Raw genomic sequence first — 18611 nt, 5'->3', positions numbered from 1 at the left:
CTTTGAGAGGGGAACCAGGGGTTGCTTGTTTTCCAGCATCAGCCCATCTACGCAGGGTTGTATTCCAACCGCCCGCTGCAGCGCAGGCATTGCTGGCGCAGTGCTCACAAGACGCACAGTTGTGTAGAAATGATGTGTCATCGTCATGCCGAGTGATGATATTACTCAGCCTCTCTGTGCTTTGTTTACATCATTCAAATGGAACTAGTTGCTAGTCATAGTTCATATTACATTATACATTACAGCAAAGTTTAAATAATCATGTGGTTGTGTATGTGGTGCAGGAATAACAACATGATTAATTGGTTACATGTACCTAGGCTTTCTTTAAGTACCCCCCCCCCCCATTCCTCTTGTTTTCTTCTTGATTGACACACAATACATATTAAAAAATTTGTGTGTGTTTATAAATGTGATATTTTATATTGCCCTATCTTTCCCCAATTCTGTCCTTGTACTTACTTCACATTCTTTGCCATTCCATGTTATAAAAGTCTAGGAGAATGGAATATTGTGTGTCTGGAATGTACACTTGCAATGTCTGGATAGTGTTCACAGATGTGTATCGATGCATGCAGTATTCAGTGTTTTGTTTAAATTATGAACTGACATATATTTGGCCATATGTAGCAAATATTGCTTGACGTGATGCAATGAAAACTTTTAGCAAAATTCACCTGCCATGTTTTATCATGTCAAAGAGAATTTGTTTGTGGCTTTCTGTAAATAAAGTATCTACACAGTTACAGTGTATGTACACTGTGTATTGCAAACAAGTTTACAAGTGTGTAATGCAAGTAACAAAATGGAACAGTCTTTGATTTGACAATTTAAGGCCAGATCATTGTGTTATCGACAAGATTCCCCCCCCCCCCCCCCCCCTGACAGAAATAGCACATGGTTAGGATTAGATTTGATGAAATTAATGTATACAGCATCAAAAGCCTCCTAGTATTTGCACAATTTGTAGAGCACTTTCTCTTACATGTACGATATGTGGCAACACATATGAGAAGATTAAAGTTCCTGTTCCATTTAAAATTGACAATTTTTGTAAATTTCCCTTTGTGCAGATTTATTAAATTCAACCAGTTTCATGATGTACAACTAATTCTCTAACATACAGTACATGCAGTGATATTCAGTGTTGCCAATTTAGTGTAAGATGATTTCTGCTGCAGAGTTAACCCAAGACTTGATGAATGAGGACGTGAATGGCTGACACATTTGTTTGGGTTTTTTTCTCTCTCTCTCTTTCTCTTCACCAGCGCTGCAATTCCCAGGACCATTCCAAACCTTTTTCACCCAATGGGGGCGCCCTCACTTTTCACAGGTCAACGAGCTACCCAGGGACACCCATCAACAATGGGTAAGAACTGTGATAATGAACCTGATATATGTATATATATTTTTTTAAATCTTATAAACTGTTGTGTAGGATACACATGTATCTTTTATGGAAAGTGTTTCTAGTCATTTTCATCTCCTGCACAGTGAAGGCAATTTTTAATGAATTTTTTATATATATAAGATATGTTTCGCAAGGCAACATTTTGTACTGAGACATTGCACTGCCATTATAACGAACACGGTTATGTAACAAAATTCTGGTTAGAACGAAATAAAAATTCAGGCCGCAACATGTACCGCTCTTTGTTTTTATTCTTTATTTATTCGGTTATAATGTAATTTCGATATTACAAAAGAAAACTGCCGGTCCCAAGGACTTCGTTATAATTGGAGTCCACTGTACAACACATATTTACAATATTAATAACAAATACAGAATATTTGAGGTACTGTATATTAATAATCTGTTGCAAGTATAAAGCTAACTTGTATCCTTAAAGTTAATACATACTTTTGAGTCAGTCTCGGGTAATGCTTTTTTCCTTTCTTCTGTTGCCATACAGTTGAATTATTAAACCAAGTCAAAACATTACAAAGAATTACACCACTCCTCTTTCTGTGCCACAGTGTAGACTTCAAGCCTTTTCTAAATATGGATGTCCACATAACAAAAGGATATTTGTCTTAATATAAATAGAGGGGGATCCCTGTACTTGTTAGTGTAGGTACAGTATGTGTATAAAAAAATGATGTGTTCTTGTGAATAATGTGCATTGTATATTTCAGTACACATATATGGGGGTTAACGTGGTGGTTTACTGCTTTTCAGATATTCTTGTATTATGCTATTTCCTAAATGTGGTGGTTGGTGTTTTGTGTGTGTATGTGTATGTCTGTATATAAGATGTGTCTTTATATTTGTATATATGTCTTTTTTATCATATCAAGATTTATGAGTCTTGATTTCACCAAATGACTTGTTTCATTATCAGCAGAAAGACAAATGTTGCCCCAAGTTGCTTCATGCTTTAATATTGTTCATTGCTTTTCCCAGCATTGCCGCAGTGCCTGTACGAGAAACTGGTATCATTGAAAAAATGCTGGTAAGTCTCCTGCCCATGACATTGCTTTCATTCCTCAGTAAATGTATCACACGTTCTGTCGTGTACACACGTAGAATGTAACTCCAGACCGGTACGGTTTCAAAGGGTGAGTGGCAGACTTCAATGTTTTTGCAACAGAAGTGATTTCCACGCTCCTTATCAGGCAGTGTGTTTAAAGACGAAGATTCCAGCAGTCCCCTGACCTTTCAGTTAGCCAGGGAAGATCTGAAATCCTGCCAAAGTCAATGTGCTCCCTATCTCCTCATCTTTCCCCATCGATGTGGAAGGCAAAAGAAAAAGAAAAACCTGTCACCTTTTTCTCAGAGTTGATGGATCTTTCCTCATGCCCGATTTGTATGACAATACAAAGCTGACTTCCCCATATTTATCGGATTTATTAAGTGAAATGAAAACGAAGTATTGGTTATGTTTTAAAGGGAATGATTGCAATGTGTGTTCCTGGAGGACTGAATTCTAGTGCAAGCCCCATGTAGAGCAGACAGTGTTTGACATTCATTCAGGTGAAATATCAGTTGGACAGGCAAAGTGATACCTTGTGATGTCGTGCATACTGCTCTGTAGAAGGCAAGTTTGTTGTCTATGTTTACTTCCTCATTTAGTAGCACATTAATATTAAAGGGTAAGTGATATTTGTAGAAGCACAAGACATTGTATCAAAGAGAGTACCTGTCTCATTAAACCTGCACATGGGTACGACTATCTTTAGCCTCTGGTTGATTGAGTTGTTCTTGTCCTATCCCCTTCGTGCAGTCCTCCTATGGATTTCTCCAGTGCTGTGACCGCGAGGGGAGACTCTTCTTCCACTATAGCCACTTTGAGGGCCCCATCGAGGCTCTGCACATTGGAGGTAATGTCGCCCCCTAGGAGATTTTGTCTCCTTGCACTCTGAAAATACTTTTAGACGTGATGCACTTTGTAGCAGTGAAAAAAAAAGTAAAAAAAAAAAGTTCTGCATTGTTTCTGTGCAGTGCAGTGCTGATATTTCATGAGGAGTAAATCTGCACTTTGGGTTTCTCTTTGTACACATGAAACAAATGTGGTATCCACAAATTGAGTGTACATATTTCCTACATTGCCACTTTATTAGCTCACCTGAGCCAAAGGCTCAAGTGAGCTATTGCGATCGCCCTTCGTCCGGCGTCCGTCGTGCGTCGTGCGTCGTGCGTCGTCCGTCGTCCGTCGTCCGTCGTCCGTCGTCCGTCGTGCGTCGTCCGTCGTGCGTCGTGCGTAAACTTTTTACATTTTCATCTTCTTCTTGAAAACCCCATGACCGATTTTCATCAAACTTGGCAGGTAGCATCCCTAGGGGGTTAGGAACTCAATTTGTTAAAATGGGCACCATGCCCCACCCAGGGGGCCCCCAGGGGGGCCCAAACCCCCCAAAATTAAGGAATCTGTAAAAATCTTCTTCTCTAGAACCAGAAGTGATAGAGCGAAGTTAATACTATGAGTTAGTACATTGATGACTGTAGTTTCAAGTTTGTTCATGGCAGAATCAGGGGTGCCCCCCTTGGGACCCAGGGGAGGGGGGTGGGGAAGGGTTCTAATGAGGCCTAAATTGTACATTTTCATCTTCTTCTTGAGAACTCCATGACTCATTTTCACCAAACTTGGCAGGTAGCATCCCTAGGGGGTTAGGAACTCCATTTATTAAAATGGGCACCATGACCCACCCAGGGGGCCCCCAGGGGGCCCAAACCCCCCAAAATTAAGGAATCGGCAAAAACCTTCTTCTCTAGAACCAGAAGTGATAGAGCTAGGTTAATACTATGAGTTAGCACATTGATGACTGTAGTTTCAAGTTTGTTCATGGCAGAATCAGGGGTGCCCCCCTTGGGACCCGGGGGGGGGGGGGGGGGGGGGGGGATGGGGGGGGGGGGTCCTAATGGGGCCTAAATTGTACATTTTTATCTTCTTCTTGAGAACCCCATGACCCATTTTCACCAAACTTGGCAGGTAGCATTCCTAGGGGGTTAGGATCTCAATTTGTTAAAATGGGCACATGCCCCGCCCAGGGGGCCCCCAGGGGGCCCAAACCCCCCAAATGAAGGAATCTTTAAAAATCTTCTCTAGAATCAGAAGTTATAGAGCTGAGATAATACTATGAGTGAGTACATTAATGACTGTAGTTTCAAGTTTGTTCATAGGAGATCCAGGGGTGCTCCTCTTGGGGGTAGGGGGAGGGGGGTGGTTGGAAGGGTCCAAATGGGGGCCTGAATTGTACATTTTCATCTTCTTCCTGAAAACCTCATGATGGATTTTTGTCAAACTTGGCAGGTAGCATCCCTAGGTGGTCAGGATCTCAATTTATCAAACTGGGCACCATGCCCCACCCAGAGGGCCCCAGGGGGCCCCAATTCCCCCAAATTAAGGAATCTTGAAAAAATTGGGCCCTTATTGTACATTTTCATCTTCCACTTGAGAATGCCTCGTCAAATTTTGGTAGAGCTGTGAATAATTTAGATTAGTGACTGCGTGAAAGGTGAACGTGCGATACTCAGGTGAGCGCTAGACCCGCGGGTCTCTTGTTGCTGTTGCATGTATAGAGCAAAAGGTTTTTGATGAATGTGTGACGTATAATTATGTATTATCCTGGGAGATTAGAGTGAAAGAGACACAGTTCAAGTAATCAAAAAAAAAAAAAGAAGAAGATTGACACCCATTTAAAGTCTTGTTTCAGTGTCTTTTACTCTATTTTGTTGTTTTTTTTTAAACCAAAGCTTGTTTTGTGGCAAGGTACTTGAGCACTTCTGGAGAATGACTTTCTGATAAATTCAAAAATATTGTTAGCTATTAAAGAAGAGTTGTTTATGTCAGTTCCTTTTGCTTATTTTTGTTTCTTGTTGTTGATATTCTTATATGTGGGCTAACATCAAAACCTGTAAAACATGAAAAGTCAGCAAAATGTGATTCAGGCTCATCACGTACTGTAACAGATCTTGACAGAAACAAAACACAAAATGAGGGGGCTCAGTCGGAAGTGGTTTCCTAATATGTAAGACATACATGTACTCTTGAAAGACAAGGAAGGAAACAACCCCCACTGAGTGGAAATATTTTAGACAGTGCTTGCAGTCGTGTGTGGGTAGATCATGTGACCGCATTTTGAGGGGAAGCTGGCACAGAAAAGAAACATGATGTAATGATGACAAAGTAGTAGTGCCTAGATCCTCACGTCTGAACTTGCACATCAGTCAATGTGGAGTAGTGTATTATGGTCCAAGATGATGAAAACATAGTATGTATTTGGTAAACAGTGGTCCGTGTTTGTTTACCTACACGTGTACTGGTCATTACACAGGAAGTGGATAGTGTGTAGGTGGTGCGCATGTGTATGTGTGTGTGTGTGTGTGTGTGTGTGTGAGAAAGAGACTTGTATAACTGCAAACTCTGTCAGAAAGCAGCACATGATACAACCAGCTGTATGGGCTCCGTGGAGTATTTATCACTTGACTAGCTTCATGTCACGACGCAGCTCACGATGTTTGGTTTTATTAGGAGTACTTTCAAGCGCATGTTCTGAATGATTAGCACATATCTCGAAATTAATCTCTGTTGCCACTAATTACTGTATAAGCTGTTATTTTCGCGAGGGTTTAATTTTCATGAATTTCACGAATTTAACAACACACGAAAATGTCTCCATGCGCTAGGGTAATAGCGCATTTACGTTAGTGTCGGCGTCAGTTCGCGAAAACAACATCTCACGAATATGTCTATGACCTCCTCATTCGCGAAAAAAATCTGTACGCCAAAATAACAGCATATATACAGTATAGGCCTTGCCGCAAAGGGTTTCTACAGATACTGTTGTTGGTACTTTTGTCTATGTCATTAACCTGTGGCAATAAACATTCAACTGAGGAGTGGTAGTTTAAGAACTGTTGCTCTTCTGTTTCCAGACCCCGTGGAATTTGAGATGATCAGCGATCGTCGTACAGGGAAGCCCATCGCCAGCAGGATAATGAAGCTACCACCGGGAATGGTGTCCACAGAGATCTTGGGACAAGAGCAGCTCCAGGGGTTGATTGTCACCGAAGCCAAACCGCAGAGCAGCAAAGCAGTGAGTGTTCGTAGAATTGACAGAGTTTCTTTCTTCCGTTCCTCCCTCCTTTCCCCCTCATTCTTCCTTTCTTTTTCTCTTCCTATCGAGATCTCTCCCTCCATTTGGGAGAGTGTATGCATGTGTGTATTAGATATGAGGTGTTGTAAAAAGAATAACTTTTCAAAAGAAGCAGTATACACTACGCTCCTGGAAATTGTGCTGTTGTGCACATGTAACCTGTACTGTCCCATACTTGAAAATAGGTGCATCCGCTGGCTTGATATCTTCGTCAGTCGGCGCAGAAGTACTAAAAGTAACCATCACTGAACTTCAAAGGTGATGTAAACTCCTAGACCCCATGGTACTGCTAATGTAAAATATTTTGCAGAGAGGAATTTTCTTTTATTGTGTGCTTCACTGCACGAGCACAAATATCTTTGGGAGACGTGAGGAGTTGTGGATAAAGATGTTCTCAGCCGAGAATACTCACAATCATAAGAAACAAGTGAAGTTCACTAAAATTGACCCAATATGAAAACTTTATCAAGTGAAAATTTCCACAACTGTATTACCTTAGCATTCATAAGTACAAACGTGTAACTGTAGCATTTATTATTCTTTAGTGAGTTGTCTACCTTTCCATTAAAGGTTTTTGTTTTTATTTGGGGGGTTTCAGGGGATGAAGAATTGCATTGAAGTAGCCTGGCAAAGTTCCAACAAAGTTTGTGGGCTCACAATGCAAAAGGGTCGATATTATGAAAACACGATGTATGAATCATATGTACAAACTTATAGCGGTTTTGGCATGTGTTGTTGTTTTTTCCTTGTATCTATTCAATAATGAAAATTTACAATTGTTGTGTTCATTGACTTTTGAAGTAATTGTGATTTGATTTTCAAGTAAATATGCATCGATGATAAGATAGTAATTCTTCTGTAACTGCTGTTTCTCATCCTAGGCTTCCGGATCTGAACCTTTCGGACAAGTAGCCTATGAAATAAGTGGGGTAAGAGCACTCTGTTTATGTGCATTCATTAGCAGTTGTCAAAATGTTTTCAATAATTTCTTGTTGCATGTGTTTGAGTGCTCTTTTTAAAACGTGCCATACCATACTGTACCCATGCCAGGGGAGCACTTTGACACTCGTAATGAGAACCGAACAGTGCCATACATGTTCAAAAGATCATCGTATCTCCTGATGTGGTCCAAAAGCGCACAGTTCCATACCTGTACCATACCCATACAGAGAGCGCTCGAATGCAAACTGGTCCAAAAGCGTATCGTACGGGATATTGACATGAGATGAGTGCAGGTAACGCATAATACAAAAATTTAAATCCGTGCCTTAGTGATGGGATGTTGGTATGTAATGTACAATGTAAGTGTGCTAAGTGATTGATCCTATTCTTATGCAATGTGTGACCCCTCAGAATCAAGTTCAAAACAGAGCTCAATCTGGTGCAGTAATGGTACGGTACAGTATGGTTCAGTTCACTTTGAGTGCTTGAACATGGCCATTTTTAACCATTCTTGATTAGATATGACACAGTGAGATTCGCTTCAGGGATGCAGGCTTGTGTGAGGATGCATCATCATTAAAAGCCATTGCCTGTCAGTGTGATGACCAATGTAGATTCTGATGTTTTATTTTAGACAGGCGTGAGGATGCATCATCATTAAAAGCCATTGCCTGTCAGTGTGATGACCAATGTAGATTCTGATGTTTTATTTTAGACAGGCGTGAGGTTACAACACTACAAACACCTCCATGATCCATAATGATTGTAAATGCTGCACCACTAAAGAGTGTAAAGTTGGTCATTGAATCTGAATTGTGTACACCTGTGAACACTGCAAGTAGAGCACTTCACACATTGCAACAGGCCCCAGACTGCCCCATGACATCAGGAATTCAAATCTTGAAGATCAAGGATCTCAAAGACTAACCACAGCATTCTATTTTTTAATGGGAAATAACACTTTGCCAGCCTCTGTGGTTTTGTGGCCACATTGCCCCCTACCCCCTCTTTCAGTAAGCCATGGTGGCAAATACCTTGATACAAGATATCTATTTATAGGCTAGATGGTATAAAATCACTTGGTTAACCGCTGATAGACTTTGGGAGATAAATATTTTATGTACAAAGAATGGTGTAATGGTGCTTGCACCAAAACTAGCCATACACTTTATTCAAGAGGTATGCGATAATATGGTGGCGAAGATTGTAACTCATCATAAGTTTAGAGAATAGCTTGTTACACTTTTCCTTTTGTTGTTTTTGTGATGAATGAGGGGGGGGGGGGGAGATTCAATTGAGATATTTTGGTTAAAGAACATTTTGAGTAAATGACTAACAAAATCTGACAGATTTGCAGAGCAGGTGGAAGGGGGAATAATTTCTGTGATGGCTATTTATGGCACAGCGACATCTCCTTCCTGTTTTTGTGGAGCATGAAAGAGGTCATGAACTTGTAGAGATTCTTTCCATACAGAATATTCTGTTAATAGCCAGGTGATTACGGCAGAAGGTCAGAATGAAGCATGCCTGCCAGCTAATGACGTGTATATAGGGGAAATGTTGAGTGGCACATAAAATTTCCATCAAGCTGCCTGTGATGTGCCAGTTCTTCTTAAAAGCCATCAAATTTATCAGGTCAACTCATTAAATGGGAGGTCTCCGTGTCTTCTGTGTCATACAAACATCTGAAATGGTAGATTTGATGACTTGGAATTTCTACAGTGAATTGGAGAATATGTAGAGTGATTGTGAACCAATGAAGCTACTGCCATATATGACATGAGTGAACGAACCATGTGTTGTGTATGGTGTGCGCATAGTACATTGTACATATAGATTTGAATGATTACAAATGAATACATCAACTAGAAAACTGCTTATTTATTTCTTTCTCCTGCTTTCTTTTTTACTTTTCCTCTGGCTGAAAAAAAAAAAAAATGATAACAGGAAAGCTTTTTCCTGATGTACAGCTATGAGGACGTGCCAGAGGGGACTGCCATCAAGAAGGGGGATAAAGTTGCCTTCCTTGTTGCAACAGACAAAAGGTACACCAATGTTAAGCAGCATATGTCTGTTATGTCATATGACCACTTACTGGCTGCATATCAATTGACGGTTAGCAAGTATTCAACATATACATTGTATGTAACTCGGTTCTAAGAGCTTGACTGCCAATTGCTTTGATATTCTTTGGATTTCTTTTAGAAGGCCAGGAAAAATAAGGAGGTAGAACAGAGTTGGAACAGAACAAAAATGGTATGATAGAAGTCAAAGTGAATAATGGCAGCCCTCACCAGCTATCCCACAAAAGTAAACCCATTCAGTAGCATTGCTAGTGTTTCAGAAAAGAAACACTGTCCTTTGAAGAGCCGGTGTGGCTCATTGGATAAGGCCTTGGGCCTTCAGTCACTAGATCCCTGGTTCAAGTCCCCTGGCTGCAACATTGTGCCTCCTGCAAGGTACTTTATCTTCATTTGCATAGTCCTTCTGAGGGAACTTTGTAAACTGTTGGTCCCATGGTTGCTTGCTTAGAAATGTCCATTGTTTCATAAATAGCAGCCACATGAAACAAATCAATCTAACTCAATTCAGATATAGAAAAAATATATATCTTTGAAAAGCATGGCAATTGAAGTTGAAGAAAGTCATTGAGCCAATGCGACGATTGATTTGCTCTGATCAGAAATGGCCACATGCAGGCTAGACAGCTGCGACTCCTAGAGTCAGCCCAAGTGCCTCGTTACCAAGGCGTCGTCTGCTCCATGAAGGAATCTTTCGGCTTCATCGAGCGAGCCGATGCTGTCAAAGAGGTAAGTAGGGCCGATCAAAGACTCGCAACCATCAGAAATTTCACATCTTGCATTGAAATATTACTATAAATGTCATTTAGGTATGCCCTGAATGATTCTTGAGTAGATTGAAATGTGAGCAATTATTGCACATGGAAAAGTATTCTCTCTTTCTCTCACACACACATGCACAAACACACAAGTACATTTGTCTGTTCTATACAGTGCACTCCCGTTATAACGAACACGGTTATAACGAAATTCCGGTTACAACGAAATAAAAATTTAGGCCGCAACATTATCGGCTCTATGTGTTTTTATTGTTTATTTGTTGGGTTATAACCAAATTTCGATATAACGAAAGAAAACTGTCGGTCCCGAGGACTTTGTTATAATGAGAGTCCACTGTATGTCACTGATCCATCTGCCATAGGGTTGATCTGCTGAAAGATCATGATTTTTCAGCTTTGCTTTTTGACAAACTTGTACACATGAGAACTATTATCAAATTCATAGATTGCCAATGGCAATGTGTGAATGCTGTTCTGTTGTGAAAATTTTGAAAGTAAAATCAAGTTGTGTGACTGCATGAAACCCTGTTTGTCTCCCAACAGATATTCTTCCACTACAGTGAGTTCACCGGTGACATCAGCGACCTGATCCTGGGGGATGATGTGGACTTTGAGATTGGAACTCGTAACGTAAGTCAGATGCCGAGCAGTTGGGTCAGCTGCCTTTAAGCCCCCTCATCAAATGCAATGAATTCTACCCTTCGTGCTCATTGCTGTAACTCTCACAGGCCTTAGAAATGAGTATACTCTTCCAAATATACATCGACAAACTCAGCATAGACTATGTGTGAAAAAGAATGGATGGTGTGCTGTTTTAAAGTTGGTTGATGCATTGTGAAATGAATTGTACTGCAAAAAAAATAGTTATTCTCTGCAAGAACTCCCATATATGAAAGGAGTCAACATGAGTGGCCTTTCGTGGAAAATCTTCTCATTACTTAGCCAACTTTGTCTGTGGATGTCAGGTTGCTTTAAAGGGACTTGTCAAATTGTTATCAATGTTGCCATTCCTTTGCTTTGGAATTGAAGTTTGAGATGCCTTTTCAATTTCAGTCTTTTTCCTTCTCATTTTACTGTTTTTGGGAACATCTCAGTTTCCCCAAAGAAAAATTTGTAATATATGAGGTGTGAAACGTATTTCTGTTATATTATGATAACCAGCTACATCATCATTATTTGTTTTGTTTTGTTTTGTTTTGTTTTTTGTTTGTTAATATGCGCTAGTGATCCTCTTTCTTGTGTAAGTCTCTTTTGTGGTTTGTTAATTTCTTTTCCTTTTTCATTCAATGTAACAAAACATCAAATTATACGGCTTGTTGACAGGACAAGGAGGTTGCCACTAAGATCAAGAAGCTGCCTGCAGGAACAGTCATCTTTGAGGATGTGAGTCCTGAGACGTACAAGGGAGTCATTACCAAGGTCATTCCTCGCTTCACCAACAAGAAGACGACGGAACCATTCCCCGGAAAGGTGGTCTACAGCACCCAAGATGGAGGGTGAGAAAACCTCACATCATTTCTTCTTCTCCTCTTTTTTCTCTTCTCCCTTGTCATCATTTTTCTTCTTCCTCAGTAGTTGCGGTCACACAACTCAAAAGTGTGCATACTCTCCTTCCCGATAGCTTCCAGAAGTTTTGAGTACGTAGTCACACTACCAACAAAACTACACATAGTTCGAGTGATGCGAAGCTACCCATTGTTTTGGTCTCAAACACGGGGCAAAAACCATGCGCCCTCCTTGAATATAAAAGATGCAAATGAGCAACAACTTGCAGCATAATGCGCAGTTTGCCTAAACAACACGACATGAATCTAAACACATGACATGAACTTCTTGAAGTTTAAGCCGTGCGAAGTCTCACTACACAAAACTAGGCATACTTTTGCGAGAAATGAGAGACTTCTCAAGTGCATGCAGGGAGTTTTGAAGAAAGATTCGCTGGTAACTTCTCGTGAAGTTTGTGGTCACACTGCCCAAACTATGCAAAGCAAAATAGCGGGTAGTGAAACTATGCATAGTTTATGCACAAATTACATGGGAAGATGTGAGGCGATGACATCATCAACTAACAATTTGCGTATTCATATTGACTGTTCAAAAACTGTTTTATGAAATTTAGCTAAACTTCACAATTTCATAACTTTCCTAATTTCATCTGATTTTGATCAGATTTTCACTGTTGTGTTTGTAAAATGTTACACTTTCTCTCAGACTTTTTGCTGGTACAGAATTTCCCTTGAAGTTGTTGAAAGTGGAGGATAAGCAAAACTCTAGAAAATGCAGAGATTTTAGGTCTCGCTTAAGAGAATCAAATTGTAATCATTACCTCTGTCTCTTTATTTATGGTCTTAAATTGCTGTCCACCACAATTTGCCCCTCTCAGGAAGCGAGAGCTCTCGTTTGGCGACAAGGACACCCTGCGTTCGTACACTTTCCTGATGGGAGACATGGTGGACTTTCACATCGCCACTGACCGACGGGACCACCTCCAGCGGGCCACCAACATCGCCCTCCTGGAGTGCACCTTTGAGTGCGGCAGCGAAACTCGCGAAACGGTGAGACTCTCTTTAGTCATGATAGTAGTGATGCGCATGCTCTGTAACATTCAAATTTATGACGAAATTTTGATGGAAAATGTTTTTTCCCATCATTGTGTTTGATTTTGAATTACTCACACACAAAAAAAAGGAGGCATCTTTTTATTGTTCCAAATAGCCTTGCACAAAAATTGCCTATGATAGTACTTTTGTTTTATGGACAGCAATGCAAAGAGAGCAATGAATGAATTAAGGAGGAAAAAGATCAAAACTATAGAAGTGTTGAGAAAGTCATAACCCTTCCCCACTTATATGTAAATTACTAAAAAGTTGTTTTGATAATATCTAGACGCATGGTGTTTGCATCGTGCTGTTATGTTGTGCAAAATGAGGTACTTATTCTTGAATGTGTTTGATAACTTCCTGTTCAAGTGAGAAAAGACGTCACTGTCACAAAATAAGCAAAAGGGGCTTTAGAACAAATATGTTCTCTTCTATTATTTCTCTACACCCCCCCCCCCAAAAAAAAAATGAAGTACTGTGTGCTCCTGATATAATGAACACTGTTATAACATAATTTTGTTACAATGAAGTAAAAGTTCAGGTCCCTTAATTGATATGCGTATATCTTTATTTGTTCTGCTGTGACAAAATGATATAAAATTTTATTTATAATGAGAGAAAACAGAAAGTCAAATTAGTTTCTGTCTCATTGCTATAATTAGAAAGTCAAGCAGCTGTTTGAGAGTCATACACTGTACATCTTTTGTGTAGACGTTTCGTGTAGACTCGTGCAGCAGACTTTTCGTCCTATTTCTTATATTCAGGGCACAGTAGCAGCTGTGAAGGATGGCTTTGGCTTCATTAAGTGTGCTTGCAGGGAGGCCAGGATGTTCTTTCACTTCAGTGAAATGCTAAAAGCTGTAAGTCACACAAGCACACTGGCACATAATTGACTGAAATAGATAGTATGTTTCGATCAGCAATGTATTGTGATATTCAGAGTTCTAAAGTATGTGGCTTTTTTAACAGTCATTTAAAAGTGTAGAGATTAAGAGGCTTTTCTTATGTCTGCTGTTGTTTGATGCAATCGGAAAAATTGATTTAGTCTGCACAAAATCCTCAAGAAATGTACAAAAATCTGCCATTTCAGGGAGAAATGTGTTGCTGTTTTAGGAACCAGTTTAAATCTTAAGTAGTAATTAAAAGACCTTTCGAAATTCTGCAGTGAAAAACAGGGCTCAAATGGAAGAAAGCTTTACTCTACCATGTCAAATTTTAGCAACGAATATTAAAAATGATGATGTAAAGTTTCAGCACAAAACCACCAAACAAAAAGTAGTGTCCTTTACATGATGCATTACTTCAAGATGAAGTTTAGTGCTTATGATTGAAAATATGTCAGGATTCACATCTAATGTTTCCATATGTCATTTCCATTTGAATGTATGTAATGTTGTTTTCATTTCCATTTGGCTGAATAAATAGTAATAATAATGATAATAATAATATTGATGGCAATTAGTAGACAGATTGGAGCAATGCATTTATAAAACCATAGTCAGAATTTACAAAATGCTGTCTGCAATTTTTTTTCTTTTCTTTTGGTAGGGTGATATATGTGTCTCTGATGAGGTGGAATTCTCGGTTATACCAGTAAGTATTCTCTCTGTTTTCAGCCCTCACAAACTTATCATTGTGTTTTGTCTTGGCTTGGATGCTAGGGGGAATAGATGTTGCAATAGAGAAGCATTTTCTCCTAATCAAACACTTGTTTTGAATTCTGACAAAATTACAACCCTGTTATGTGTTTTATTTTATGTGACATATGAGAGAGCTATTGCTTGTTGTCATAGCAGATGGCTGCTCTGTTTCATTAAACCATCAGAAACCAAGAATTAATTTGACTAAGACTGATTTAGTTCCTAAAATTGGTACCAGCCTGTTCTTTTTTATGCCTCCGCCACGAAGTGGTGCCGGAGGCATTATGTTTTCGGGTTGTCCGTCCGTCCGTCCGTCCGTCCGTCCGTCCGTCCGTCCGTCCGTCCGTCCGTCCTTCCGTCCGTCCGTCTTTCCGTCCGTCCGTAATGAATTTTGTGGACAAGGTAACTATCAAAAGCTGTTGAGGTATCCTGATGAAACTTGGCATGTATGTGTATTAGGGGGTGAAGTTGTGCCTATCAACTTTTGGGTGCACGTGCTCAAGGTCAAAGGTCAAAAGGTCAAGGTCAAATACATAAAATTTCACTATTTCCACCATATCTATGCAATGCCTGAAGATATTTTCTTGAAACTTAGTGTATACATGTATTACCCAATTTAGATTCTCTGGTGAAAGTTTGGGTCATGAGGTCAAGGGTCAAAGGTCAAAAGGTTGAGTAAAAGTATTAAAACTTCTTTTTTTTCTCTGTAAATTGGAAAATTGTTCAAGGTATCCTCATGGAACATAGTATATATACATGTACTGACTGGCAGTGATTATCTAGAGAATGTAGGGTTCATGGGGTCAAAGGTCAGGGGTCAAAGGTCAAGTGCAACACTTCAAAATTTTACTATTTCCCTCATGTTCATGCAATGCCAGCAGGATTAGTATTTTTTTTTTTACACTTGGTGTATGCATGTGTAACCTAATAGAAATTCTCTGGAGAGTTTTTTTTTCTTTTTCTTTTTTTATTGCCTCAAAGGTCAAAAGGTCAAAGATCAAGTGAAAGTGCTGAACTAACTTTTTCCTCCATATCTCGGAAGTGGCTCAATTTATCGTGAAACCTACTGCATATCTATGCATGTTCTACCTGAAAGTGATTATCTTATGAATTTTAGGGTCTAAGGCCAGATGAACATGGTAACAATTTACTATTCAGTACAGAAATTGCACTTTTTCTCCATACCGGTACCATGAAAATTACTCAATGCATAAATGTATGAATGGGTCAAAGTCAAGTTAAAGTCCTTAAATCCCCAAATACATGCTCTCCTATTCATCCAATTAAACCAAGTTCAAGGAAGGTGAACATTCAACACATTTCTGACAAACTTGTCATTTCAATATTTTGCCAGTTTTGTGAAAATGTAATCACACATTGTCCACATGGACTATCTAGACCTATTAGGAGAATCATGCATTATGGCGGAGGCATACCAGTCGCCATAGCGACATTTCTAGTTTTTATATGGACTCAAATTCAATGTTCACATTGGGGTCAGTGACGTACCATTGCAGATTTCAAGAGAAACTGCTTGTCGATGCAAAACTTTAAAGGGATGGTACAGTATTGGTGAAGATGAAAATTGGGCTTTTAAAGGTGCATGGTCCCCCTGTTTTAGTCAAATGCATACGCGGGCGCACGGCGCAAGTTTCCTATAGAGACCTACGCTATCGACTTCTCTTTGGCGCTTACGCTGTGGCCCACTTTCCCAAGTCTGAAGAAGGCCGATTCACTGTAGTCAGTGGTCCGATCACAGTTCGGCTCATGATTCGGCTGAGGGGGATGACAGCTTTAGCAAACTTCTTTTGTGATGTCATAATAACAAGCACATATGCACGCACCCTGGCATTACTACAGACTGCGCGATGCGCAGAGAAGACAACAAAGGCAACGTTACTTAGCAACACCTACACACTTTACTCTTGATGACAACTCTACTTCGGTAATCTTCGTATCAATGCTAACGGTGATCGGCAGTATCATCAACAGCGCCATCTACACTACCGGGACTATGCCCCTTTAACTTTTTGCGAGATACCAAGAAAACACGTATGAAATAGTACAGAGCATACCATTCTAAGAGGAATTCAAAGTTTATTTGATGAAAATCAGGTTTGGAGTGACTGAAACATCCAAAAACAAAGTAAAACAAAGCAATCGTAAAAAAGTGTGGGTCCCACACTTTATTAGAATTGCTCTGATTTGGATATCTCAGCCATTTCAAAACCAATTTTCATCAAATAAACGTTGAATTCCTCATAGAATTACATGCTCTTTCATATTTCATAAGAGGTTTCTCATTATTTCACCAAAAATGTTAGAAACCTGAAATTAGGTCTCAACCAAACCTATACGATCCCTTTAAGCTCCTCTGCTATATAAATTTCAATAGTCCGGTGATTTCATCAGAGGTTAACATGGATCATACGTACACTCTGCAATGAATGTAAACATAATGATTTTCACTGTCACTGTCACAGTTTTGACATGGAAATTCCATGTCATTTTAAAATCATCGATTTCAATGAAGTATGGCTTCTACATATGCACCTTCTATGATTAGGCTTGTAGGATCTCTGTTTTGAAAATATGATAGGTGTTTCCCAGTCCTGCATTTAGATTTTACCCTATCATCATTATGAGAGATGATGTTAGAATGCAGTATTTCTTGGCTTGCCATGCTGGACGTGCTATTATGATTGTGTCACTTCTTTGTTGTTCACCACCGCAGGACCCAACATCACCACAGCGTCAGATCGCCATCCGCATCAAGCGTCTGCCGAAGGGAACCGTGACATTTGAGAACATCCTCCCCGACCGCATCCAGGGTTTGGTGGACAAAGTGCCTGCCACTCTGGTGAGTTTACCATTACAAGCTTTTAATTTCAAGACCTTTCAAAGAGGATACTAATGATTGAAGAAATGAACACACGCCTTGTATGACACCTATATGTACATGTAGGTATTTAGTGTGAAAGTGGACTTACAAAATATTTTTCTTTTTGGTCCAGCAAGTTGATCTCTTCAAGTTATTATTTCATATTTGCACACCCCTCTTCTGTGGATGTGAAGGATCAGTGTGTGCGATGTCATTGTTTACTAGTGCTACAGGCCATTTCAAACATTTCAGCCTAAATTTCACATGTCTTTTCAGTCTAAAAGCCTGTAAATGTGCATTTCTTAGCAGTGAAGTTTATCAGCATTTCAAAATTTGTGAAAGGCCAAACTCTTAGATCTTCTCAATGCACATAGCAGAGTGTGGATCCAGTGACATCCACTAATGGATGTGCTCTAGACTGACTATTGTCCTATGAATGGGTAGACTGGCTATTGTCCTATAAATGGCTAGACTGGCTATTTTCCTATGAATGGCTAGACTGGCTATAGTCCTAGAAGGGACTAGACTGGCTATTGTCCTGTGATGATCCCAGTGCCAATTGTCTATGGTGTTCACCCTAAGGGGCAAGTGCCCTAAAGATAGCAGTAATGAGAGTGAAATGAGGCCAGTGACCGACTATAGGCTAATTTGGATCGTAAACTTCCTGGCATTGTACTACGATGACCACATCCTGCTGGTCAAGAAAGACCAGGAAACAAACATTCTTTACACTATTTAACAACTAGTCAACTTACAAATGAGGTTGCATTTATATCTTTCAGAATGTTCCAGCTCAGTGTCTCATTTTCATGCGCAGTGTGGGTACAGTGCTTTGTCTTTTTTATGCCTCCGCAACGAAGTGGCCGGAGGCATTATGTTTTCGGGTCGTCCGTCCGTCCGTCCGTCCGTCCGTACGTCCGTACGTCCGTCCGTACGTCCGTCCGTACGTCCGTCCGTACGTCCGTCCGTCCCGTTTTGTTTTTGTCGATATCTCAAGAACCGTGTGGTGGTTTTACATCAAACTTGGTATGAGGGTATATCCTTGGGGGATGATACTTTGTGTGGATTTTAAGGTCACAGGGTCAAAGGTC

General features: G+C 39.9%; 1 protein-coding gene across 1 annotated transcript in view; it reads left to right on the top strand.

Annotated features, from left to right (window-relative positions):
- Positions 1–18611, top strand: part of LOC139739075 (cold shock domain-containing protein E1-like) — a 49967-nt gene that overhangs the window by 17479 nt on the left and 13877 nt on the right. The window contains exons 3-15 of the mRNA XM_071649688.1: positions 1269–1369; positions 2405–2453; positions 3225–3321; positions 6377–6537; positions 7479–7526; positions 9487–9584; positions 10223–10349; positions 10943–11029; positions 11723–11895; positions 12783–12954; positions 13764–13859; positions 14548–14592; positions 17374–17499. Of these exons, the coding sequence (XP_071505789.1) occupies positions 1269–1369; positions 2405–2453; positions 3225–3321; positions 6377–6537; positions 7479–7526; positions 9487–9584; positions 10223–10349; positions 10943–11029; positions 11723–11895; positions 12783–12954; positions 13764–13859; positions 14548–14592; positions 17374–17499 (1380 nt within the window). The remainder of the gene's footprint in view (positions 1–1268; positions 1370–2404; positions 2454–3224; positions 3322–6376; positions 6538–7478; positions 7527–9486; positions 9585–10222; positions 10350–10942; positions 11030–11722; positions 11896–12782; positions 12955–13763; positions 13860–14547; positions 14593–17373; positions 17500–18611) is intronic.

This window comes from Diadema antillarum, unplaced genomic scaffold (genome assembly GCF_040938485.1).
Source record: "Diadema antillarum isolate AM-2024a unplaced genomic scaffold, OU_Dant_1.0 seq00000782_RagTag, whole genome shotgun sequence".
Lineage (NCBI taxonomy): Eukaryota > Metazoa > Echinodermata > Echinoidea > Diadematoida > Diadematidae > Diadema > Diadema antillarum.
This window is presented reverse-complemented; position numbering and strand designations above follow the sequence as displayed.